Source organism: Toxotes jaculatrix, chromosome 13 (genome assembly GCF_017976425.1).
Source record: "Toxotes jaculatrix isolate fToxJac2 chromosome 13, fToxJac2.pri, whole genome shotgun sequence".
NCBI lineage: Eukaryota > Metazoa > Chordata > Actinopteri > Toxotidae > Toxotes > Toxotes jaculatrix.
In genome coordinates, this window is record NC_054406.1 from 1,615,308 (window position 1) to 1,642,057 (window position 26,750).

Genomic DNA, 26,750 nt, shown 5'->3' on the forward strand with positions numbered 1-26,750 from the left:
AATAAGCCTCAAATTTTTTCCTTCACAGAATTCACATCAGCCTCTCGAGCTGCTCGGTGGAAAACAGATGAAGTTTTCTGTCATACATCTTTACCATTCATAGGCCTTTATGACACCGAGAATTTAAAGTGTCAACTGTCTCAGTGCTGAGGGGGAAACAGCATGAATTGTTGAGGACAGCTACAGCTGACTGACTCTGTGTGTTTGCATATGTGTCCTGCCTCTCTGCTCCCAGCCGTTAAGAGGCCAGTGTTGATCAGTGTGTGTCCAGGCCTTTCAGAGCCACTGACACGCCGGCAGCACAATGATGATGTCTCTGACTCTACTGCTGGCCACCCTGGGGCTCCTTGTTCAGGGTGAGACTCTCTGCTGAAAACACAATCATGTTCTGCTGTGATGGACAAAGACTGAAACAAGCAGCACTGACCTTCTTCCATCTATTGTCCATCTTAAAGAAATGATCCTCTTGTGTTTGGATGTTGATCGTCTTTCTCCAAACTGGATTTGTCTCAATAACCCTTCTCCTCTTTTTCATGTTTTCCAGGTTCATCAGCAGATATCATCCTGACTCAGTCTCCTGAATCTCAGTCTGTTGTTCCAGGTCAGACTGTCTCTATCAGATGTAAAACCAGTTCAGGTGTTAGCAATGACATTCACTGGTACCTTCAGAAACCTGGAGAAGCTCCTAAACTCCTGATTCGTTATGCAACAACTCGTCAGTCTGGAGTTTCAGATCGTTTCAGTGGCAGTTATTCTGGAACTGACTTCACTCTGACCATCAGCAGAGTCCAGACTGAAGATGCAGGAGTTTATTACTGTCAGCAGAGTAACAGCTTCCCGTTCACACAGTGATACAACGTCGTACAAAAACCTCCCTCAGCTGCAGAGGAACTGATCTGAATCAACAGCTGCTCTCAAACTAAAACACTAGAAGTCAAACTTCCCTGTGCAGCAACTTTACTTATTTAATTTTAATTGAGAAAACAAATATTTTACTAGTTCAAACTACACAGAGTCAGGATGGACATTTAACCAAAATGTACTTTTTGATAGAAACAGTTTTTTGGTCAAAACTTAAATTTTATTACAAACTCACAGCTCAAAATGAAAAATATTTCAACTGAATTTGATAATAAAGCCAGTGTTATAGTCAAAATTCAAATCCTGAGAATGTCCAAGATACTAACGTTCCATCAAATGTTCTAAATAGAAAATCAATCAGTTTAATTAAATCAAATTTAATCATTTTAAAAGTTTAATTAGTGGGATATTTAACAGAAAAAAACTCTGTATTTTCTGGTCAAACATACAGTTTGTATTTAGTGAAACAGTTTTCTGACCACAGTGTGAATAATACGTCAGTGATTCAACATTTTTGATCAAGTATGAATAAATGCTGTTGTTTGTGTTTCTGAACTGTGGAGTTGGTTTCAATCCAAACTCAAACACACACTTCACTTGTTCTGCTGAGTTGTGTAACACATCATGGCTGCCAGGTCTCAGTTTTTACAAAGGAGTTTGATTTTTCTACTGTCTACAGGAAAAGGTAACAACAACAAAGACAACCTTCAGCGAGGCTTTGATTAGCTTTAAGATGTGTCTGCTGCACCGAGACACTTTCTGCTTGAGCTGAGAAAATCTGAATGAATCACTTCAACCAGTCATTTCTTTGCAAAATCATCACCAATCAATGACAATGTCCCTGTGACCTTATTCAGAAATGTGATGAGTCATTGTGGATGTGATGGATCAGCTGTTAGTATTAAGACGTCAATATTAAAATGCAGTCAGAATAAACTGATTTGGTCAAAGTTTCTTTATTGTCACTAAACACTGAACATGTCAGAATCAATAGAAACAAACAGGACTATTGAAACGTATTATAGCCACATTAATAAGAGAGAGAGCTCAGAGTTACTGGATCTCTCTTTATGCTGATGATATATGAATTTATATTAATCTTTAAGATTCAGCAGATGTCCGACCCACTAACAGCAAATAACAATCAGTTTAAGAGCTCTGCTTTTGAATGTGACTGACAAAGTTGTGAACTGGCTCAAATATGTTTATAGAAAAATAGAGAAAGTATCATGATCATGTCTTAATGTTAAAAAACTACAGATGGAAGCAGAAAGTATTGGATGAACTGATCTTTATTATCTGGAAATATCGAAATGACAAATGACAAAGAACGAGCAAACACATCTGAGAGACTCATAAAGAGAGAGAGAGAGAGACAGTTACAGAGAGCAGACTGAGAGCAGGAGCAGAGTAAAACCAGTAGCAGAGTCTCAGAGAGTCAGGTCAGGACTGGGAACACTGGTCTGTCCTCAGTGTCTCTGAGACCGGAGTCTGGGAGCCCTGGGTGGCCTCACAGGTCACAGAGCCCGCCTTCGTCCACCGGTCTGCAGTGAGCCTCAGGGTGCTGCTCCAGCTGTAGGTGCCGTCCTTCCCCAGCACCCCGGGGCTCCTGCTCTGATCCAAGCTGCTGCTGCTGCCGTCCACCTTCCAGGCCAGACTCCAGCCTGAGGGGAAGCCCTTGTTGGCCAGGCACATGAGCGTGGCCTTCCCCTGCTGCAGCTCCTCGTGAGAGGGGGGCAGCACCGTCAGGGTGGGACGGACATCACCTAGGAGACAGCAATCAGATTAGAGGACAGGGACCGAGCACAGCTGTCAATCAAACACCTTTACTGTGTGAGAGTAGATTTTGTCCTTTAAGGAGTTTCTGCCAGATGGTTTTTCTGCTCCACCAGTCACTCACTCACACATGGTTTCACTTCCCTTTAAGAAGCCTCTCATGCAAATCAGCACAGAGAGAATCATCACACAGTTTGAGCTGAAATATATCAAACTACACTGGAAATAGAAGAAGCACATTTGGTCCAAAATTTCAAATCTTTTCTGAAAACGATCCAAAATCTAAACTGTACATTTCAGCAGAAACATAAATACATCAAATAATCTGACAACAATCAAATGTTCTTCATGTGGATCATCGTCAATCATCGTCTGAGGAACTTTTGAAATGATTTCAAACAGCATTGGAAACAAAATATATCACAATGAAGAAATTACAGATTTTCTAACATCTTCAAATCCACATCTTTGTTTTCATTCTGTTCAGTTAGATTTAAACAAAGTCAATCTTAATTCATATTTTCAAAAGTTTAGCTTTTAAAAGATGAATGATTTAAAATGAAAAATGAATCTTAGAAGACATTTTTCAAACAGACTGAAGTTTGATCTTTTCTACAGTTCAACATAAATTTCAATATGACAGGAATGTGTAAAGCAAAGTTTAGTAAAGCTGCTCTGAGTTCAGCTCCGTGATGAAGGAAGACAAATAAAAACATCAATACTAAAAGTGTTTGAAATCAAACCAGATCATTTCATCTGCTGTAACATTCAACATCTGAATTTAATACATGACTTTACAATATTGTATTTAGTATTTTTGCAGAAACTTACTTCCAACATCCAGCCTGGTTCCTCCACCAAAAGTCCACCACAGTGATACAAAGTCATTGAGCCGTCGTACAAAAACCTCTCAGTGTAGAGAGACACGGCTCTGTGACTCTGTCAGACTGAACTAAACCTACAAACCCTCCAGAAGCAGCTTCACCATTAAACTGGAGAATAATGATTCATCCTCTGGCTTCATGTTCAATATTCATCACAAAGAGTTTTTATCATTTCTGCTGCTAAAACAAACTTTGTCTCCTGGTGCAAATTTTTTGTTCAACAATTATTCATCAACATGTAAAAGTGAGGAATTTTCCTGACACGTTGATTATAAAGGAAATAAAAAGAGAAAAAGCCTCTGAGATAAAACAGTTTACAAACATTTGACTTACTTCCAACATCCAGTCTGGTTCCTCCACCGAACGTGTTCCACAGTGATACAAAGTCATTGAGCCGTCGTACAAAAACCTCTCAGTGTAGAGAGACACGGCTCTGTGACTGTGAAACAAACATCATCAACTAAATCAGTCTGTTTTTTAGATTTTGAGATCTGATATAAGAAATAAGCCAAAGTGCCAAAAATCTGAGAATTAATATTTTTCTATTACAACTTTTTTTTTAATTTCACGATGAAAAAATAAAGATTTGATGAGATAAAATAAACTAAATAATAATTAAATGAATTAAACATTTTTAATAATTCCATTTGCATAAAACCAAGGTCACATCAAAAGAGACATTGAAACATTCATAAAACATATTCCTATATATTTGTCCATTAATCAGAAGCTTCATCATATTGATCTCTGTTGGAGTCAGTCAGAGCATTTCCATAGAGCCACTTTGCATCAGCAGCACCATGCTCCAGTGCTCTGGGACAGTTTATAGTCCTGAGACTTGAAGACTGGATGACTGACAGCTGTCCTTCATGACAACACAAGCCACAGAAATCCTCCTGATCCAAAACATGACTTTGATCTCCATCCTCATCTGGACTGTCCTCTGCTGCTGCTTCACAGGTAAAGTCCAGAGAATCAAACTCCTCTCCTCTATCAACATCTGTCCCTCTGAAATGAAGCCGACTAAACGCTGACGCTGCTTTATGTTTGTGTCTCTGTGTCCTCAGAGTCCAGAGGACAGGTCACAGTGACTCAGCCTGGAGCAGTGAGCTCTGCTCTGGGACGCACCGTCACCATCAGCTGTAGAACCAGTCAGAACGTTTATAGTTCAAGCTATTTACACTGGTACCAACAGAGAGATGGAGACAAACCTAAACTGCTTATTCGTTATACTTCCTCTCGAGTATCAGGGATTCCAGCTCGTTTTACAGGCAGTGGATCAAACTCTGACTTCACTCTGACCATCAGTGGAGTCCAGGCTGAAGATGCAGCAGTTTACTACTGTCAGAGTTATCACTATATCAACAGTCAGCGTGTGTTCACACAGTGAAAAAGCGTCGTACAAAAACCTCCCTCAGTCAGACTGAACAGAAACTGAAGTGACTGCTGCAGCTGGAAGCTACTGCAGAGACTGATACACTTCACTGAGGACACACACACACACACATTCTTGTCTCGCATTACGTTGAGGACACTTGTTGACAAAACTCGTTCCCTAGTCCTTTACCCTAACCCTCGACTGAACCCTCAAACTGCCATTTTAAGGTGTCAAACAGTGAGGACAGGGCAAAACGTCCTCACTTCATTGGTTTAAAATTCAAACCTGTCCTCACACTGCATCACCATGCAAGTACATGTACACATACAAAAACATTTCTACACTGTCTTTCACGACCAATGAGCATTTATCAAAATAAGACAAAGAACAAAAAAATTGATTTTAATAAAAATCTAAATCCAATCATCATCCATTCATATCCAGTTATAATCCCATGTTCTAATCTCAATTTCCAAAGACTCCAGAGGAGACAACCCCAGACACGTTAATGGTAAATGGCTTGTTCATGACCTTTGGCCTCAGTCTCATCCTTGATCACAGCTTTATCCACTGTTAATAGAGAATATGAAGGAGAGCAGGGATTTCTGGCCCAACTTCACCTACTTCCAAAGCACATGGAGAAGGAAAAACACGTGAAGAGGACACTGCAGTGACACTTGTATTAGAAAGAAGAGCAGCATCTGTTTTAGGATACCACAGGAAAACAGAGACACAGTCAGGTGTGACTGACAGAGCTATCACATGTGACATGAATTACACGTCACCATCATTTATTAATGTCATAAACTACAATGATAAAATCCTTGGTGTCTCTCAGTGAGACACTCTGTCCTCGTGGATTTAACAGATCTACTGTCATTATTTCACACATGCAACACATGACAACAGTTACTGTTTGAATAGTTTCCGTGGACTTGACTTATTTGATAAATGTGTCTCTTATTTTTAAATGTTGACAAGTCTGTTGGTGAATTGTTTCTCTGACATTTTAATGTTGTTGGAAGAAAAAGGAAAAAAGTGGATGTAACTATAGAACCTTTAAATCCTGATTTTTGTTTAAATTTCTATCATTAACTTTTGGACTTTTCCCTTCACATTAATTATTGTTCATGCAAAACTGTGCCAGTAACAATGAACACGTCTCTGTTGGAGTCAGTCAGAGCATTTCCATAGAGCCACTTTGCATCAGCAGCACCATGCTCCAGTGCTCTGGGAGAGTTTATAGTCCTGAGACTTGAAGACTGGATGACTGACAGCTGTCCTTCATGACAACACAAGCCACAGAAATCCTCCTGATCCAAAACATGACTTTGATCTCCGTCCTCATCTGGACTGTCCTCTGCTGCTGCTTCACAGGTAAAGTCCAGAGAATCAAACTCCTCTCCTCTATCAACATCCGTCCCTCTGAAATGAAGCCGACTAAATGCTGACGCTGCTTTATGTTTGTGTCTCTGTGTCCTCAGAGTCCAGAGGACAGGTCACAGTGACTCAGCCTGGAGCAGTGAGCTCTGCTCTGGGACGCACCGTCACCATCAGCTGTAGAACCAGTCAGAGGGTAAATGGTGGGAACTATTTATCCTGGTACCAACAGAGAGATGGAGACAAACCTAAACTACTTATTTACTTTGCTTCCACTCGACAATCAGGGATTCCAGCTCGTTTTACAGGCAGTGGATCAAACTCTGACTTCACTCTGACCATCAGTGGAGTCCAGGCTGAAGATGCAGCAGTTTACTACTGTATGGGTGAATTCTATATCAACAGTCAGTATCTGTTCACACAGTGAAAAAGCGTCGTACAAAAACCTCCCTCAGTCAGACTGAACAGAAACTGAAGTGACTGCTGCAGCTGGAAGATACTGCAGAGACTGATACACTTCACTGAGGACACACACACACACACACACACACACACACACACACACACACACACACACACACACACACACACACACACACACACACACACACACACACACACACAGCACCCTGTGAGTGTGTGTTAGAATCAGCATGTGTGTACCTGTGTGCATGTGACTGACAGAAGAACTGACGGACGACACACAGAGACCAGAGATTTCTGAAGTTGTCTGTTTGTTAACGTGGTTTATTGGAGGTGAACGTCACACAGACGTCCTGCTGTCAGCTCAGCTGTGATCTGCTCCGTGTCCTGCAGGAGGAGACTGAGACACTTTACAACACTCAGGGGACGACTGCTGCAGTTTAGAGTCACACTCACTTTCTGAGTCATGACTCATGATCCATCATAAATAAACCTTCAGAAATCCACTAAGAAAGCAGAGAAGAAAGAGGCTGAGAATGGTTTTAAACGTCTTCTGTGTCACAGCAGTGTCACGGCAGTGTCAGTGCTGGCGAACTCATCGACTTGTCGTTCAGTTTCCAGGTTCAGATAAATCCTGTGAAACCGAAGCTGCACTCACGTTGTCTGTTCTTTCATGAGCAACACGTCTGAACTCTGCAGATGTTTTCTGTCCCTCACGGAATTTGTCTCCGTCTGTTGATTTTGAGCCCAGTGTCCTTCATGTGGACGGTGAATGTGAGACCAGGGTTCATGTCCTAACACAGACCTTTAATAAATGTTTGTTTCTGTATTAACTTTATTAACACGGTGCTAGTTTTTCCTGGACTGTCACTGTGTTTACATCCTGCAGACATAGGAAGAGTTTCCTAAAACGTGTTTGCTGTTGTTGTTTGTTGTTGTGTATTGACAGTGTTGGTGTTGTTCAGTTAGTCTCATTAATTCAGCTGTGTTTTTATTCAGCGTGTCCATCAGAGCCAGAGACTGTCTACTCTTCGCTGAGGTACACCTTCACACCTTTACACCTGCACACCTGTCTGCTGCCATCCTCCTGCTGGCCTGTAACTGTGCACCACAACCGCTCACACCAGACTTCATTCATTTTTTAAACATTTTTACATGTTGTGTGTTTGTGCAGCAACAAACAAATCAAATTTAGAACAAATGTTTAAAACATGTTTTTCAATTTTTCAGTGTAAAATCAGTGAAAAGAAAAAATTCAACTAAAGTGAAAAGTTCAAACATTATTCTCAGTGTTTCAGGACAGTGAAACACCAACATGCTGCTTGTTGTGACAGATTTGAACTTTAGCTGTTTAACATTTATTCATGCTTTTTGGTTCCTGCAGCATTGATCAATAAACTCTGGTCTCATTACTTGTGTTTCTCATGTGGTTCTGTGGGTTTCACGAAGCTGTGAGATGGAAAATGTCACGTGTGTCATGTGGTTGTGGCTAACCCATCCACACCTCTCCATCCAGCATTCAACAACAGCAGGTTATTAACAGCAGCAGCTCAGTTCAGTGGCTGGAAACTTAAAAACACTGAAAAGGAAGTGAAAAAAAAATCTACTTTATGAAATGTTCAATACAGAAGTTGTGTAGACTGGTCATGGAGAGTCTCCACCCAGCTGGATCACTGTCACAGGTCAGGAGCTTCAGTTTGACTTCACCACTCATTTCATCCAGGTATTCACCTGACCCCCCACCTCTGCCTCAGCCCCACCTTCAGACTGCTCTGCCACCTGGTGGTGTTTTGTCCGTACTTCGTCTACGCCCTCCTGATGGTGTCTAATATCGACACAGACCCACAGGTAATCATTGTCCTCACAAACAGTGATCAATCAATCAATAAATCAGTGAAATATTCCACAGCATCTCTGTTCAGTTACAGTTCTGTGGTGCTGATTGTTGCTGTTGCTGTATTTGATAGTTTATTAACTGGGTGGTCTCCACCCAGCATCACTTCAGAGTCAGAGTCAGTGAGAAGGTGAAATAATCAGCTGATCACATTTACAGCGTCCTGTCATTTGTTAAGGTTTCAGTAAAGTTTTGTGTGTTTGAATCCTCCTGCCTGATGTTCACACTGGAACAGTGAGATCTGTGTGTTTGTGTGTGCGCGCGCGCGTGTGTGTACGTGCGCGTGCAGCAGGTGTGTGAACAGCTCACACACAGGTGGGTGTGTTAAGTATGTTTTGCTCCGCCCCCTCCTGGTCAGGTGCAGCCACAAACCAATTAGAATTAGACTCCCGCGCGGGAAAACTTTTAAAAGGTCCGTTTCCGCAGACGCTCGGATTACACCTGCAGAGAAACCACGCAGAGCACCGGGACTCTGCCGGAGCTCAGTCCAGGCACCGGACATTTGTGTTCGGGAAAAGTTTTACTTTTTCCTTCAACGCGCCACAGCGCGCGACTGCCGAGCGTGTGACGTCAGACGCCAATGAAACCGCGTGGGTGCCGGACTGAAGTTAAACCCCGAACCTGACAGAGCCGGAGAGACCGAGTCCGGTAAAGAACGTGGGCGAACGGCGCAGACACCGGGTCCGGGTTCAGAAGGAGCTCGCTCAGGTGAGTGACGCTATGAGTCGGCCATCACCGTTATCACCGCCAGGTGAGCGCGTCTCCACGCTGGCTCAGTGACTCGGTTAATTCACCTGGGCCTGTACCCAGGACATCCGGCAGAAAAAACTACGGGGATTAACAAAGTTTTTTCTGATTCTGTATTTGAAGGTGTTTTTTCATATGACCGAGGCCCGGCTCCTGAGCTGGAGAGTCCTCTGGAGGACCGAGTACAAGTAGTTAGCTTGTGTTGCACACCTGAAAAAGGTGGCCCGCCGCCATAACACTGAGAGCCCAGGCTTAAACCTGAAGTTATCCGGCTAACCACAGATGCTGCCTCGTGGCCTCGGGTCTGGACTCAGACTGACTCTTCTCTTTGATTTAACAGAGAAGCGGCTCCTCTGGTGAAGAAGGCCGGAGGAGGACTGAGACGCCGGATCGACCTCGTCCAGATTCACGTGGAGCTGAAACTAATCCAGACAGGTCAGTGACACCTGCTGAGGCAGCTACTAGTTAGCTTAAAGTTAGCATCATAATGAGAGCAGTCAGGTAGAGCTGGTCAGTATTAAAACTCTCACACCGTCAAACCTCCACGTTACCCCGGCATACGTTATTACCGCGACCTGGCTTTCCGTTAAAATCTGCCGGTATTTTCTAACCCGCCGGTCAGAATGTCAGGTAAAAATATTCCCTACAAGGACAATCAGAATTTTGGATCAAAGACATTACAGATGAGGACCAGTCTGCAGCTACAGCTGCTCATAGACGCCACCAGTGCGCAACAAGACGCCGCTGCTTCTCCGTGATTCTGGAGGATTGAACTTCTCAACAGCGTTTTTCTCATCAGAGATTTCAGCTAAATCTACCCTGAGCGGGTAAACTGGCCCAGGTAGCTCCTGTGATCCCGTCTCCAGTGTGTCAGCACAGAGAGGTGTCTCTCTGCAGAGCCGCATCCAAACAGCGCCTGTGGGATAATGCGCATTGCAAGTGGCGCAGAGACTCTGCACACTTTGATTTTCATTCAGCTGCCGCAGCCTGTGGAAAATTCACTGCAGCTAAGATGCATTAAAAAGCCTGAAACGTGTCAAGGGATCTTTTAATGTAAATTCATATAGTTTTATTGCATATAGTCTGTGTGAAAACGCACATAGCGAACGGACTTTTTTTTATTTCCAGTTGGCAGCACGGCGCGTTATTAAACTAGTATGAGCCAGTGTAGATGTTTTATCTGAGAATACTTTGTTTATATTCCTGTTCACAGAGCGCAGCTTTGTGTAATATTCATTTTAGAGGTGACGCATGGGAGTCAGCTGGCGGCGCTGCAGCCTAAACTTTTCAATACAAAGACTCTAACTGACAAGCTCAGGCTCATATATCCTGCTTAGCATTTATCACTTTAAGCTCAACAAATTCAGAAAATACAAACATTTAATAAAAACATTTGTCCGGTGTCAGCAGACTGTGTCTGTACCCAGGGGCGTCGCACCCGTGGGGGATGTGGGTGTTTTAACACCCACACCTTAACCGGCGAGAGGGTTCAACACCCACAGTTGTTTTCTGCAGATTTTCCGCAGTTTTGCATAAACGCCTCACAACTTTCGCTCCGTTTCTCTGGCCGCTCTGTGTTCACGCTCGCTGCGGCTGCCTCCTCTCCCCTCCCTCTCCTGCTCTTGCTTCATACTGCAAAATTTAAGACATTATTTAAGTATCATATCAACAAGCTGTGTTTAATATCGATGTGAAATAATTGAGAAAATTGTTCAATTAGGCATTCATTTTCACAGATACAATTTTTATTTTATTAGTCATGTTTGATCCAACTTTTTTAAAGTCAATTTTTATTTCCTTTTTGTAGATATGTATTGTGTAAAAGAATACTGTATACTCTATCATTGTATTCATCGTTTTTATTGTTTGGTCAAAACATATGAACATCATCTTCTCAGAAGATCAAATCAGGGTTTTCAATGAGTGTGTATTGCGGAATGTTCCAGGCTAGAGTGGGAGGTTAGAGTGGAGAGGCTTTAAAAAAAAAAAAAACTGAAATTTTTTCTTTACACGACGACTACAGCCACAAATTTTACTCTACAGCAGTGAAATTCTCCAAAGTTGTAGCCACACTTGTCCTCTTTTTCACAATGTGTTCACTTTTTCTGTAGGATTTACGTTTTTTCTTTGGCGTGCCTTTTAGCGACGAGAGGAGCTCTCAACTGCTCCATTGACTCCAATGTTAATCGAGAAGAGGAAAAAAGTCCCCTTTTTTTAAACTCTCTGTAGAATCCACATTTCAGACACTAACACCATGAAAAATAGATTACTGTCTTCCTCAAAGTCTTGTCTCTTTGATGGTGCAGTTTGTTTAGCGATACCATGTTTTGTTTTTCAATGAATAGCAGTAGTTCGGCAGGCCCGATTCGGCCGAAAATGAGCTCATCACAGCACCTGTGAGCTGCCTCAGCGGAGGGAAAGCTCATCCCCATGGCAACCGTGACTGCAAGAGCTGTGGCTCTCTCTCTCCCTGTAATAACTCTGTCTCTCTGTCTTTGTAATTAAAGCTATAGCAGAACTATATGGGTCAAACAGACACACACGGACAGACTGACAAAGAAAGACACACACACACACACACACACACACACACACACACACACACACACAATAGATACACAAAGCCAGTCACAGACAAAGACACACACTAAGTCAATAGTGTGCGGTGCGACAGACACACATAGAAAGGCACAGACACACACACTCACATAGATATAGACACACACACACTGTCAATACTGTCCTGTGCGTAGCAGTCACAGACAGTCACACAGACTCTCAAAGACACACACTCACACATATTCATAAAGACACACAATATTACTAGCAGCGCAATGCACCACTCTCACAATTTCCCGAAGGGAAGAGATAAAATACCACACACACACACCAACCAACATGAACTTCAGTCAGGAAAAGACCAAACCTGAAAACATCACAGGCTCCAGATTCGACTCACAGTAACTCTGTTTTCTTCTTCTTCTTTTTTCAGGTAGATCTACGAAACTGTAAGTCCGCTTTTTCTTTATGTGGTTTGGATGTTCGCCAAGCCATCACTGCTGTCATCCACCATCCACTGTTTATTTTCCATCCTCATGCCCCATTTGTTATTTTTCATGTTCATGCTGTTTGTTATTTTCCATCCTCATGCCCCCTTTGCTAGTTCATCCTCATGCCCTCTTTGCTAGTTCCATCATCATGCCCCGTTTGTTATTTTTCATGTTCATGCTGTTAGTTATTTTCCATCCTCATGGCCTCTTTGCTAGTTCCATCATCATGCCCCGTTTGTTATTTTTCATGTTCATGCTGTTTATTTTTCATCCTCATGCCCCCTTTGCTAGTTCATCCTCATGCCCTCTTTGCTAGTTCCATCCTCATGCCCCGTTTGTTATTTTTCTTGTTCATGCTGTTTATTTTCCATCCTCATGTCCTCTTTGCTAGTTCCATCCTCATGCCCCATTTGCTAGTTCCATCCTCATGCCCCGTTTGTTATTTTCCATGTTCATGCTGTTTATTTTCCATCCTCATGCCCTCTTTGCTAGTTCCATCCTCATGGCCTGTTTGTTATTTTCCATCCTCATGCCCCCTTTGCTAGTTCATCCTCATGGCCCATTTGTTATTTTTCATGTACGTTTTCCATCCTCATGTCCTCTTTGCTAGTTCCATCCTCATCCCTCCTTTGCTAGTTCCACCCTCATAGCCCGTTTGTTATTTTTCATGTTCATGCTGTTTGTTATTTTCCATCCTCTTGCCCTCTTTACTAGTTTCATCCTCATTCCCCGTTTGTTATTTTTCATGCTCATGCCCCGTTTGTTATTTTTCATGTTCATGGCCCCTTTGCTAGTTTCAACCTCATGCCCCCTTTGCTAGTTCCATCCTCATGCTCCGTTTGTTATTTTTCATGTTCATGCTCTGTTTATTTTCCATCCTCATCCCCTCTTTGCTATTTTTAACCTCATGCCCCCTTTGCTAGTTCCATCCTCAAGCCTCGTTTGTTATTTTCCATCCTCATGCCCCCTTTGCTAGTTTCATCCTCATGCCCCGTTTATTATTTTTCATGTTCATGCTGTTTCTTATTTTCCATCCTCATGCCCCCTTTGCTAGTTTCATCCTCATGCCCTGTTTGTTATTTTTCATGTTCACGCTGTTTCTTATTTTCCATCCTCATGCCCCCTTTGCTAGTTCCATCCTCATGCCCCCTTTGCTAGTTCCATCCTCATGCCCCGTTTGTTATTTTTCAACAATATACAAAGGTATGATCTGTCTCTGTTGGTGATGGGTTTTCTGTGGCCAGCGTACCATGAGGAGATTTCAGTTTCTCCAACATGGCCACCTCCGCATCGTGCACATACTCTGTATTGTGTGGGAGGTCTCAGCTGGTGTGCCTCTCTATGCGAGTCTGTCTCTGTGCGGGTCTTTAATGTGTGAAGAAGACGAAGGCCGTGCTGGACCGAGTCGGACGGAGTCCTCCCCGATGAAGGCAACGCCACCCCCACCTCTGCACCATGTGATCGATCTCTGTGGATACCGGTATGTTCTGTCAGATACATCATCCACTTCAGCTAAACCTGTCTGTGCTCTGTGTTTATGCTGATTGTTTTTCTTGTTTTTCTTGTTTTTCAGAACCCCCAACGCCAGACACGACAGCCAGGGACTCTAAGACCAGGTCAAAGGCTGTGAAGGACAGAGACATTAGTTGTCTTACTAATTTCATCATACTCAGGTATTCTTCAGCTTAGATTGTCTTGGTTTAGTTTTCAGCTAGTCTCCAATGGACGGGGGGTGGGGTGTCACTGGTTGTGCGACCAGCCACCTCTCTCCCTCCCTCTCTCTCTCTCTTCCCGCGCTGTCACGTGATGATGTCACGTTCATAAACTTTATCAGACGTCTCCAAAGTAAAATATATGATGTGATAAGTACTACTGCAGTAAAACTGAAAATTCACCCACACAAGGCATTAAATAAATGCTGTTTAATATTTAATCCTTATCTCCTATAGGCTGTAAGCGCACTGCATTTTTTTACTGACGGTATTGAAACTGATACCGCTGCTGTTTTTAAGACCCCGCGGTACACCTGATTACAACCCCACGGTCAGGTGTGTTCACCTGGTTAACTCAGGGTAACGTGGTGGAGTAGGTGCTCAGTAAAGAGAGACTGTGTGTGTGTGTGTGTGAGACATCTTTTGACACAGACACACATGGACAGACTGACAAAGAAAGACACACACAGTCAATATTGTGCGGTGCACTGCACAATATTGACAGAGGCACACACACACACACACACACACACACACAATAGATACACAAAGCCAGTCACAGACGCAGACACTAAGTCAATAGTGTGCGGTGTGACAGACACACATAGAAAGGCACAGACACTCACATAGATACAGACACACACACACACTGTCAATAGTGTCAATACTGTCTTGTGCGTAGCAGTCACAGACAGTCACACAGACTCTCAAAGACACACACTCACACATATTCAAAAAGACACACAATATTACTAGCAGCGCAATGCACCACTCTCGCGATTTCCCAAAGGGGAATTGTCTAGTATTTAATCCTTATCTTCTATAGGCTGTAAGCGCACTGCATTTTTTTACTGACGGTATTGAAACTGATACCGCTGCTGTGACCCCACAGTACACCTGATTACCTGATTACAACCCCACTGTCAGGTGTGTTCACCTGGTTAACTCAGGGTAACGTGGTGAAGTAGGTGCTCAGTAAAGAGACTGTGTGTGTGAGATAAAATACCACACCCCCCACACACCCCAACCAACATGAACCTCAGTCAGGAAAAGACCAAACCTGAAAACATCACAGGCTCCAGGTTCGACTCACAGTAACTCTGTTTTCTTCTTCTTTTTTCAGGTAGATCTACGAAACTGTAAGTCCGCTTTTTCTTTATGTGGTTTGGATTTTCTCCAAGCCATCACTGCTGTCATCCACCATCCACTGCTTATTTTTCATGTTCATGCCCCCTTTGCTAGTTCCATCATCATGCCCCGTTTGTTATTTTTCATGTTCATGCCCCCTTTGCTAGTTCCATCATCATGCCCCGTTTGTTATTTTTCATGTTCATGCTGTTTGTTATTTTCCATCCTCTTGCCCTCTTTGCTAGTTTCATCCTCTTGCCCCCTTTGCTAGTTCCATCCTCTTGCCCCCTTTGCTAGTTCCATCCTCATGCTCCGTTTGTTATTTTTCATGTTCATGCTTTATTTTCCATCCTCATGCCCCCTTTGCTAGTTCCATCATCATGCCCCGTTTGTTATTTTTCATGTTCATGCTGTTTGTTATTTTCCATCCTCTTGCCCTCTTTGCTAGTTTCATCCTTATTCCCCGTTTGTTATTTTTCATGCTCATGCCCTGTTTGTTATTTTTCATGTTCATGGCCCCTTTGCTAGTTTCAACCTCATGCCCCCTTTGCTAGTTCCATCATCATGCCCCGTTTGTTATTTTTCATGTTCATGCTGTTTGTTATTTTCCATCCTCTTGCCCTCTTTGCTAGTTTCATCCTTATTCCCCGTTTGTTATTTTTCATGCTCATGCCCTGTTTGTTATTTTTCATGTTCATGGCCCCTTTGCTAGTTTCAACCTCATGCCCCCTTTGCTAGTTCCATCCTCATGCTCCGTTTGTTATTTTTCATGTTCATGCTCTCTTTATTTTCCATCCTCATCCCCTCTTTGCTATTTTTAACCTCATGCCCCCTTTGCTAGTTCCATCCTCAAGCCCCGTTTGTTATTTTCCATCTTCATCCCCATCTTTGCTAGTTCCATCCTCATGCCCCGTTTGTTATTTTTCATGTTCATGCTCCCTTTGCTAGTTTCAACCTCATGCCCCGTTTGTTATTTTTCATGTTCATGCTCCGTTTGTTATTTTCCATCCTCATGCCCCCATCTCTCCTAATGCTATGCTGTGCCATGACAAGTTTTCCTCTGGTTGTTGAACATGTCTAACATGACCACTCATTTTTCAGGAACATCTACATATCTATAGCTATTTAAAACAGGGCTTTGTAGTGTTTTTTTAGTATTATTTTGCTGCTGTAATTTGTTGGTTGCTTGCAACCATCGCCCACACATTTATCCACTTAACATGGCAGTCCGTTATACCTTTGGCAGTCCGTTATACCTCTGGCAGTCCGTTATACCTCTGGCAGTCCGTTAGACCTTTGGCAATCCGTTAGACCTTTGGCAGTCCGTTAGACCTTTGGCAGTCCGTTAGATTGTTATCCGTCCGTCGTTCGTGATCCGTCCGTCGTTCGTGCATTTTGATGATTTCCTGCCAATTTACATCTGATGAAGATATTTTAATTTCTCCCTCCAAGATGTCGCCACCTGTCCGCTCGTCATCATTTCATTTGTTCGTCCATTTTGATGATTTCCTGCCAATTTACATCTGATGAAGATATTTTAATTTCTCCCTCCAAGATGTCTCCACCTGTCCGCTCGTCGTCATTTCATTTGTTCGTCCATTTTGATGATTTCCTGCCAATTTACATCTGATGAAGACATTTTAATTTCTCCGTCCAAGATGTCTCCACCTGTCATTTTGATGATTTTCCTGCCGATATACAAAGGTATGATCTTTCTCTGTTGGTGATGGGTTTTCTGTGGCCAGCGTGCCATGAGGAGATTTCAGTTTCTCCAACATGGCCACCTCCGCATCGTGCACACACTGTGTATTGTGTGGGAGGTCTCCGCTGGTGTGCCTCTCTTTGTGTCTGTCTTTTTGTGTCTTTCTATGTGAGTCTGTCTCTGTGTGGGTCTTTAATGTGTGAAGAAGACGAAGGCCGTGCTGGACCGAGTCGGACCGAGTCGGACCAAGTCCTCCCTGATGAAGGCGACGGCACCTCCACCTCTGCACCATGTGATCGATCTCTGTGGATACTGGTATGTTCTGTCAGATACATCATCCACTTCAGCTAAATCTGTCTGTGCTCTGTGTTTATGCTGATTGTATTTCTTGTTTTTCAGACCCCCCAACACCAGGCAGGACAGCCAGGGACTCTAAGACCAGGTCGAAGGCTGTGAAGGACAGAGACTTTAGTTGTCTTACTAATTCCATCATACTCAGGTGATCTTCAGCTTAGATTGTCTTGGTTTAGTTTTCAGCCAGTCTCTGATGGATGGGGGGTGGGGTGTCATGTATGGGCGTAGTGGCCTGTTGTGGAATACATCTCATTGTGCTTTGTGGATGATTAGTTGCAGGCTGCACGAGCCAGACGGTGACGGAGGCTGATGTAGGTTCAGAGGTTTCCTGTGCCACCGAAGGATTCATCATGGATGCTGTGACCCAGAGACGCCGAGTCACAGAGGAGCTGAGTTCCAGAGACGTGTGAAGAAGACGAAGGCCGAGCTGGACCGAGTCGGACCGAGTCCTCCCTGATGAAGGTGATGCCACCCCCACCTCTGCACCATGGGATCGATCTCTGTGGATACTGGTATGTTCTGTCAGATACATCATCCACTTCAGCTAAACCTGTCTGTGCTCTGTGTTTATGCTGATTGATTTTCTTTTTCTGAGACAGATGTCCAACCTTAAGGAAGACTGGAATGTGGCCTGTGACCTGACCTGAGCTCACCGAACCCTGCACCCTGTTCTGACATCCACACCTCACCTTTGGAAGTTCTGCTCTGCACGTTAGTCTGAGTTTCTGAACAGGTCTGTATGCAGGGTTCCAGCTGAGGGTCTGCCTGGACCGGGACATCTCAGCTGGTCTGTGTGTGTCTGTGTCGCAAAACTTTCTTTCAGGTGGATCTACAAGTGAGTAAATTTCTCTCTCTCTGTCTCTCTCTCTGTCTCTCTGTCTCTCTCTCTCTCTCTCTGTCTGTCTCTCTCTGTCTCTCTCTCTCTGTCTGTCTGTCTCTCTCTCTCCCTTCCTTCTTTCTGTCCTTCCATGATCCATCCTTCCATCACACCTCTGTCCATCTGAGACTGGTTCCAGACTGCTGTGGTAGTCCACCGGTAGTAGATTATGAATCCATGTAAAATCAGTTTTGGTTTCTGAGTTTTTCCACATTTCTTTTGTTAAGTAAAACCTTTCGGCTTATTGGAAACATCATAGGCTAATCTGAACTATTACAACAATTTTAACAAGTCAAACTTAGAAAATGTGTAAGACAAAAGGAAAAACTTGTTCAGTCTTTGGACATAGTCTCTGAGACAGGAGTGGTTAGTTTTAAGGAAGAAAGAAAAAACAAACAAACAAACAAACAGAAGAGGCCGTAAGCATCATCAGGATTTCACTTTCCTCCCACAGAGCCCTCCCACTGTCGGACACTTTTTAATTAAACCTTTAATTTTCATTTCATCATCTGTCTCTAGGCATAAGACACAAAACCTGCTGAGGTGAGTGTGATTTATGGTGAGTCTGAACTGCATTTGGATAGTCAGAGCGCACACACACACACACGCACACACATTGGCCAGGTGTGTGGAGGTGAGGCAGGTGACAGGTGTTTGGCTCAATGCAGTACCATCAGTGACTCCCCCTGTACTGTCTCAAATGGTAGTTATGTTTTTAACCCTTCCCTCACCATGTCCTGACAGAATCAGCAGCATTAGAAAATGTCTCCCCAGAATCACTTTCATGTTTCAGTGAGCTCATATTTCTGAAGACAACAGAGAACGAGGCCACACGAGTCGACTCACTTCATAAGAAGGCAAGGCTTTTCTCCTTCCCCTTCTTCTCTGTGTGTGACGAAGTCTGTGCTGGGATCAGTCATCGTTAGCTCTGCTGCTGGTTCTGTCTTAATCAGGGACTTTTCGTGGACCAGAGGCTCAGAGGGGTTTCAGGCAGTGGGACAGGTTCTTAGAGACGTCAGGAGAAACTTAGCCCTGTGAGTTCAGTTTGCAGAGCCTGTGCGCCCCAGTCATGCAGTTTCCAAACCCAGACAAGGATCCCTCTGGCTTTGTGAATCAGCTGATTGTGGTGTGCTGCTGTCAGGATCCTTTTTTGATTTTGTTTTTGTTAAGAGCAACAGGTTCAAGCAGAGAGTGAAATGTAGGGGAGGCTCCATAATCAGAGTTAGCTGATGTTGTAGAGGTGTGTGTGTGTGTGTGTGTGGTCCCACCATTCAACTTGCAGTTCAGATGGACCATGGATCCACTTTGAGTCTTACAGGTTTCTGCTGCCACAGTTAAAACAGCCTCCCACTTTAACCGTGTCCTTTACTGTGTAAGGGACACAGTGGACCATCAGTCCATCACCAGCTGAGGAGCCTGTTAGTCCTCCAGCTCCTTACATCAGTTATTCATCCAACTTGTTCCTGTTTTTCAGGAAACTAAACTTGTTTTTCAGACCCCCCAACACCAGGCAGGACAGTCAGGGACTTTAAGACCAGGTCGAAGGCTGTGAAGGACAGAGACTTTAGTTGTCTTACTAATTCCATCATACTCAGGTGATCTTTAGCTTAGATTGTCTTGGTTTAGTTTTCAGCCAGTCTCTGATGGACGGGGGGTGGGGTGTCATGTATGGGCGTAGTGGCCTGTTGTGGAATACATCTCATTGTGCTTTGTGGATGAATAGTTGCAGGCTGCACGAGCCAGACGGTGACGGAGGCTGACGTAGGTTCAGAGGTTTCCTGTGCCACCGGAGGATTCATCGTGGAACGCTGTGACCCAGAGACGCCGAGTCCCACAGGAGCCGAGTCCCATAGACGTGTGAAGAAGACGAAGGCCGTGCTGGACTGAGTCGGACCGAGTCCTCCCTGATGAAGGTGACGCCACCCCCACCTCTGCACCATGTGATCGATCTCTGTGGATACTGGTATGTTCTGTCAGATACATCATCCACTTCAGCTAAACCTGTCTGTGCTCTGTGTTTATGCTGATTGATTTTCTTGTTTTTCAGAGCCCCCAACACCAGGCAGGACAGTCAGGGACTCTGAGACCAGGTCGGAGGCAGAGACTTTAGTTGTCTTACTAATTCCATCATACTCAGGTGATCTTCAGCCAGTCTCTGATGGACGGGGGGTAGGGTGTCATGTATGGGCGTAGTGGCCTGTTGTGGAATACATCTCATTGTGCTTTGTGGATGAATAATTGCAGGCTGCATGAGCCAGACGGTGACGGAGGCTGACGTAGGTTCAGAGGTTTCCTGTGCCACCGGAGGATTCATCGTGGAACGCTGTGACCCAGAGACGCCGAGTCCCACAGGAGCCGAGTCCCAGAGACGTGTGAAGAAGACGAAGGCCGTGCTGGACCGAGTCCTCCCTGATGAAGGCGATGCCACTCCCACCTCTGCACCATGTGATTGATCTCTGTGGATACTGGTATGTTCTGTCAGATACATCATCCACTTCAGCTAAATCTGTCTTTGCTCTGTTTATGCTGATTGATTTTCTTGTTTTTCAGACCCCCCAACACCAGGCAGGACAGCCAGGGACTCTGAGACCAGGTCGGAGGCAGAGACTTTAGTTGTCTTACTAATTCCATCATACTCAGGTGATCTTCAGCTTAGATTGTCTTGGTTTAGTTTTCAGCCAGTCTCTGATGGACGGGGGGTGGGGTGTCATGTATGGGCGTAGTGGCCTGTTGTGGAATACATCTCATTGTGCTTTGTGGATGAATAATTGCAGGCTGCATGAGCCAGACGGTGACGGAGGCTGACGTAGGTTCAGATGTTTCCTCTGCCACCGGAGGAATCATCGTGGAACGCTGTGACCCAGAGACGGCGAGTCCCACAGGAGCCGAGTCCCAGAGACGTGTGAAGAAGACGAAGGCCGTGCTGGATCGAGTCCTCCCTGATGAAGGCGACGCCACTCCCACCTCTGCACCATGTGATCGATCTCTGTGGATACTGGTATGTTCTGTCAGATACATCATCCACTTCAGCTAAATCTGTCTGTGCTCTGTGTTTATGCTGATTGATTTTCTTTTTCTGAGACAGATGTCCAACCTTAAGGAAGACTGGAACAGGTCTGTATGCAGGGTTCCAGCTGAGGGTCTGCCTGGACCGGGACGTCTCAGCTGGTGTGTGTGAGTCTGTGTGGATGGGTGGGTTTGTCTGTCTGTCTGTGTGTATCTGTGTGTGTGTGTGTGTGTCTGTGTCTGTGTGTGTGTGTGTGTGTGTGTGTGTCTGTGTGTGTGTGTCTGTGTGTGTGTGTGTGTGTGTGGCAAAACTTTATTTCAGGTGGATCTACAAATGGTGAGTAACTTTTAATTTTCTTTTATTTTTCCATTCTCTTTCCCTCCCTCCCTTTTTCCTTCCTTCTATCCTTCCATGACACCTCTGTCCACCTGAGACTGGTTTCAGACTGCTGTGGTTTTCAGCCCATAGGTAGCAGATTATGAATCCATGTAAAATCAGTTTTGCCTTCTGAGTATTTCCACGTGTCTTTGTCTCCATGAGTCGATTGTTGATCCTGCATCTGTTCCTCCGTCATCAGATGGAGGAATGTGGGCAGGTCTGATCCAGACTGAGATCTGTTCTGCTGTCGCGATCATCACCATTCAAATTTTAAACAGACTTCCTGGTTGATTTATCTGGATGTTGAACTCTGGCTTGTCTCTCTGCCAAGTTTCATTCCAAGGGGCGTCTCGAGCACAGCCTTTGAGCTGAAGTCGGTTCAGCAGCGTCCAGTTACCCGTGTGTGTAGGGAGGCCTCCCGGCAGGGGACTTTTTCCACCCCTGCAAAGCATTAAGTCACTAGGATACGGTACCGTCAACCGCCGATGAGACTTGCCGCGTTATCAACCGACACAGGGATCCTTACTGGGGGGTGGGGGGGGTGGTGGTGGTGGGGGGGGGGGGGTCGGCAGACCGTTCTGCGTTTAGGTTTAATGGACGGAGGAAGCCTGGCAGAAAGAGACAACTCAGATAGCACAGGTGAAGCTTGTGGACACCCTTGTTGGGTGCCTTTGCTTAATTTGCCCTTATTGGTGATGAGAGCGGCAGCAGAGACTGTTAGATCCTTCTTTAAGTCCTTTGTACCAGTTTAACACCATATTTTCCAGTTTGATTCTGAGGGACCAGTTACAAACTGTGGGCTGAATCCCAGAGAAGGTCTTCAGGTTGAAGTAGAGACAGAGGACAGACTTAGAGCTCTCGATGCACTGACAGAACCTGTGTTAGACGTATTGATTTTAATAATCAGGGACCAAAGCTGGTTCTGTGCCTTTATAACTTTTCATGAGATTTATGTGTTTGCAGAGTTACTGTTTAATCTGATCACATGTTCTGAACAATGTGTTTTCTACACTGACAGAACTCAGAATCAGTTTCAGAGGCAGGAAGCAGCTGCACTGTCAAACCGGTGAAGGCTGGTATTTTATTTTTTAAAGAAACATCATGTGTTAATCTGAACTGTTACAACAATTTCAACAAGTCAAACCTCGAGAACGAGTGTTAGACAGAAGGAAAGACTGGTTCAGTCCTTAGACATAGTCTCTAAGACGGGGATCAGTGTTAAGGAAGAAAGATAAACATAAGAGGCCATATGCATCGTCAGGATTTCACTTTCCTGAGCCCTGATGTGTCCAGGACCCTGTCCCCATCCCAGACCCCACAGACCACTTCTACTGTCAGATCCTTTTTAATTAAACCTTTAATTTTCATTTCATCATCTGTCTCTAGGCCTAAGACACAAAACTGGCAACCTGCTGAGGTGAGTGTGATTTATGGTGAGTCTAAACTGCATTATGGATGGTCAGATCACACACACACACACAGACACAGACACAGACACACACAGACACACACACACACACACACACACTGCTGGCAGATAGGAGGAGTGTGTGTCATCTTTCTGAAATGATTTGATTCAGCTGTTTTGACATTGGCCAGGTGTGTAGAGGTGAGACAGGTGACAGGTGTTTGGCCCAATGCAGAACCATCAGTGATTCCAACATGTCTCCAGGACTAGTTGTCTAGAAAGACCGTTACCCTGCCTGTAGTCTGTGAACAGTTTGAAGTGATGTAGGAGACCATGCCAGAGACGTTGACATGTCCTGATAGAATCAGCAGCATTAGAAAATGTCTCCCCAGAATCACTTTCATGTTTCAATGAGCTCATATTTCTGAAGACAACAGAGAACGAGGCCACACGAGTCGACTCACTTCATAAGAAGGCAAGGCTTTTCTCCTTCCCCTTCTTCTCTGTGTGTGATGAAGTCTGTGCTGTGATCAGTCATTGTTAGCTCTGCTGCTGGTTCTGTCTTAATCAGGGACTTTTCCTGGACCAGAGGCTCAGAGGGGTTTCAGGCAGTGGGACAGGTTCTTAGAGACGTCAGGAGAAACTTAGCCCTGTGAGTTCAGTTTGCAGAGCCTGTGCGCCCCAGTCATGCAGTTTCCAAACCCAGACAAGGATCCCTCTGGCTTTGTGAATCAGCTGATTGTGGTGTGCTGCTGTCAGGATCCTACTCTGAGTTCATGTATCAGGGACAGATTTGGTGATGTAGAGCAAACTACAGGTCGTTTTCCTGATGCACAGATACCTGCAGAAGATGGTGAGACACGTTTGAGCAACGTTACCACTTTCAGACTTGTGATCATGAGTCTTGATGCATTTCAGGGGCAGATCAGGGCTCATCAGGTTCAAGCAGAGAGTGAAATGTAGGGGAGGCTCCAGAATCAGAGGCAGAGGAGGAACTGAGAGTCAGCAGCCAGGTGATCTCTGGGCCAGTCACAGCAGGAAGTGGCTCTCAGTGTCAGATCAGCAAGGTTGCAAAGTTCCAGATAATGGCAGACACAAACACCTGTTAGCTGATGTTGTAGAGGTGTGTGTGTGTGGTTCCACCATTCAACTTGCAGTTCAGATGGACCATGAATCCACTTTGAATCTTGACAGAAGTTTGAGTCTTATAAGTTTCTGCTGCCACAGTTAAAGCAGCCTCCCTCTGTAATCGTGTGTCCTTTACTGTGTAAAGGACACACTGGACCATCAGTCCATCACCAGCTGAGGAGCCTGTTAGTCCTCCAGCTCCTTATATCAGTTATTCATCCAACTTATTCTTATTTTTCAGGAAACTGAACTTGTAAACAGAGGCTTTAGTTGTCTTACTAATTCCATCATACTCAGGTGATCTTCAGCTTAGATTGTCTTGGTGTAGTTTTCAGCCAGTCTCCGATGGACGGGGGGTGGGGTGTCATGTATGGGCGTAGTGGCCTGTTGTGGAATACATCTCATTGTGCTTTGTGGATAAATAGTTGCAGGCTGCACGAGCCAGACGGTGCCAGACGGTGACGGAGGCTGACGTAGGTTCAGAGGTTTCCTGTGCCACCGGAGGATTCATCGTGGAACGCTGTGACCCAGAGACTCCGAGTCCCACAGGAGCCGAGTCCCACAGGAGCCGAGTCCCACAGGAGCCGAGTCCCACAGGAGCTGAGTCCCACAGGAGCCGAGTCCCACAGGAGCCGAGTCCCACAGGAGCCGAGTCCCACAGGAGCCGAGTCCCACAGGAGCCGAGTCCCACAGGAGCCGAGTCCCACAGGAGCCGAGTCCCAGAGACGTGTGAAGAAGACGAAGGCCGTGCTGGATCGAGTCCTCCCTGATGAAGGCGACGCCACCCCCACCTCTGCACCATGTGATCAATCTCTGTGGATACCGGTATGTTCTGTCAGATACATCATCCACTTCAGCTAAACCTGTCTGTGCTCTGTGTTTATGCTGATTGATTTTCTTTTTCTGAGACAGATGTCCAACCTTAAGGAAGACTGGAATGTGGCCTGTGACCTGACCTGAGCGCACCGAACCCTGCACGCTGCTCTGACGTCCACACCTCACCTTTGGACGGACTTTTGAAATATACACCACTGGAACAGGACATTTGTCTGAGGACAGCACAAACAAACTTGGACAATGGGATTTTAGTTAGATGTAGCTGTATGTGATACTGGTGTCCTCATGTGGGTATGCAGGCCACTGATTTGTATTTGTATTGTATCATGTTTTTTTTTCATTGCTGAGAAATATGAATCTGTACTTTCTTTTCTGAGAAAATAAATTGTTTCTGTTTTCAAATTTTCAGTTTTGATCTTTCGGTGTTGGACACAGGCGAAGGAATTATTTTGTTGTTCTTATTGTATATTATTGTTATTCTCTGCTGTTGTTGTGTGTATATTTTATGTTTAAAGAGTATATTTAATTTCTAATAACTTTAATTTCTAAACTGTTTTGGCAATGTTGGAGTTGGAGATTGTTATAATATATTGTTATAATAAAACATGGCTGTTTATGCAAAATGTCAGGCAGGCAATTTTTTTTAGGGGGGGGGGGGCAGAAATCAGAGGCACGATGTCACCTGTACAACCTGGTCTGACTGAAGACTGTTGACCACTCTCACCCTCTGGAGCCAGACGCTCGTGAACAGACTGATTTTCTTGGCGAAGTCAGAAGAGCAGAAACGGTGCACCTCCTCGTTTATCCTCAGGAGAATTCAAACTCTTTTTAAGCTCACATAATGTCTGCCCACTGGAAAATCACCTACGTTATCAGAGTCTGTGTCCCCGGTGGGATCTGAACCCCCAACCCCAGCAGGGTCAGTGCCTCGCTCCATCAGGGGAGTTCAACCTCACCCTCACATTACTACAGGGCCAGGAAAAGAAAAGTCAAAGATAGAGACAGAGAGGGAGAATTACTGAAACTGACCCAGAAAAGACCGAGCTGTCTGTGTAAGGACGCTCGGGCCTGTTCCTGTACGAGGAATCAAAGTCAGCTCTGAATGTCCACACGGTGGACACCTCCAACCGTGAAGAGAGAACCAACAGGAACCCTTTCACAACACAACAGCGCCGGCATCTGTCCCGCCGGTGCACAGGCAGAACAACAGTGCCCCCATCCCCACCCAGGTCTCAAAAACTCACATCAGCTGATGTGACAATGGAGATGTCATCATTGTCATGTCGTCATGGAAACACAGCAGCTGGTGTTGAGTTGTGATCTCCACAAACCAGTTGTTTGTGCTGAACAGGTGCTGTCAGCAAAAGAAAATCAGTGTAAAAGAGATGAGACATGAGGGATGAAATAGCTTCCAGCTGCAGCAGTCACTTCAGTTTCTGTTCAGTCTGACTGAGGGAGGTTTTTGTACAACGCTTTTTCACTGTGTGAACACAACGTTATTCAACCAGTGTTCACTCTGACAGTAGTAAACTGCTGCATCTTCAGCCTGGACTCCACTGATGGTCAGAGTGAAGTCAGAGTCTGATCCACTGCCTGTAAAACGATCTGGAATCCCTGATGCTCGAGTGGAAGCTTGATAAATAAGTAGTTTAGGTTTCTCTCCATCTCTCTGTTGGTACCAGGCTAAATGGTGGTAGTTGCTCGCATAATAAACGTCCTGACTGGTTCTACAGCTGATGGTGACGGTGCCTCCCAGAGCAGAGCTCACTGCTCCAGGCTGAGTCACTGTGACCTGTCCTCTGGACTCTGAGGACACAGAGACACAA

At 44.8% G+C, this 26,750-nt stretch overlaps 4 gene segments (V, D, J or C); 3 read left to right on the top strand and 1 right to left on the bottom strand.

The window, feature by feature from the left end:
• The window catches only part of LOC121192057, a 45,032-nt gene that overhangs the window by 18,143 nt on the left and 139 nt on the right, over nt 1-26,750 (bottom strand). The window contains 2 exon segments of the V gene segment in view: nt 3,469-3,502; nt 26,411-26,730. Coding sequence covers nt 3,469-3,502; nt 26,411-26,730 — 354 coding nt within the window.
• LOC121192064 lies at nt 110-1,690 on the top strand. The segment is given in 2 exon segments: nt 110-356; nt 545-1,690. Coding segments are annotated over 2 exon segments (360 nt in total).
• LOC121192059 lies at nt 4,430-4,926 on the top strand. The segment is given in 2 exon segments: nt 4,430-4,481; nt 4,589-4,926. Coding segments are annotated over 2 exon segments (375 nt in total).
• Nucleotides 6,225-6,812, top strand: LOC121192060. The segment is given in 2 exon segments: nt 6,225-6,276; nt 6,384-6,812. Coding segments are annotated over 2 exon segments (375 nt in total).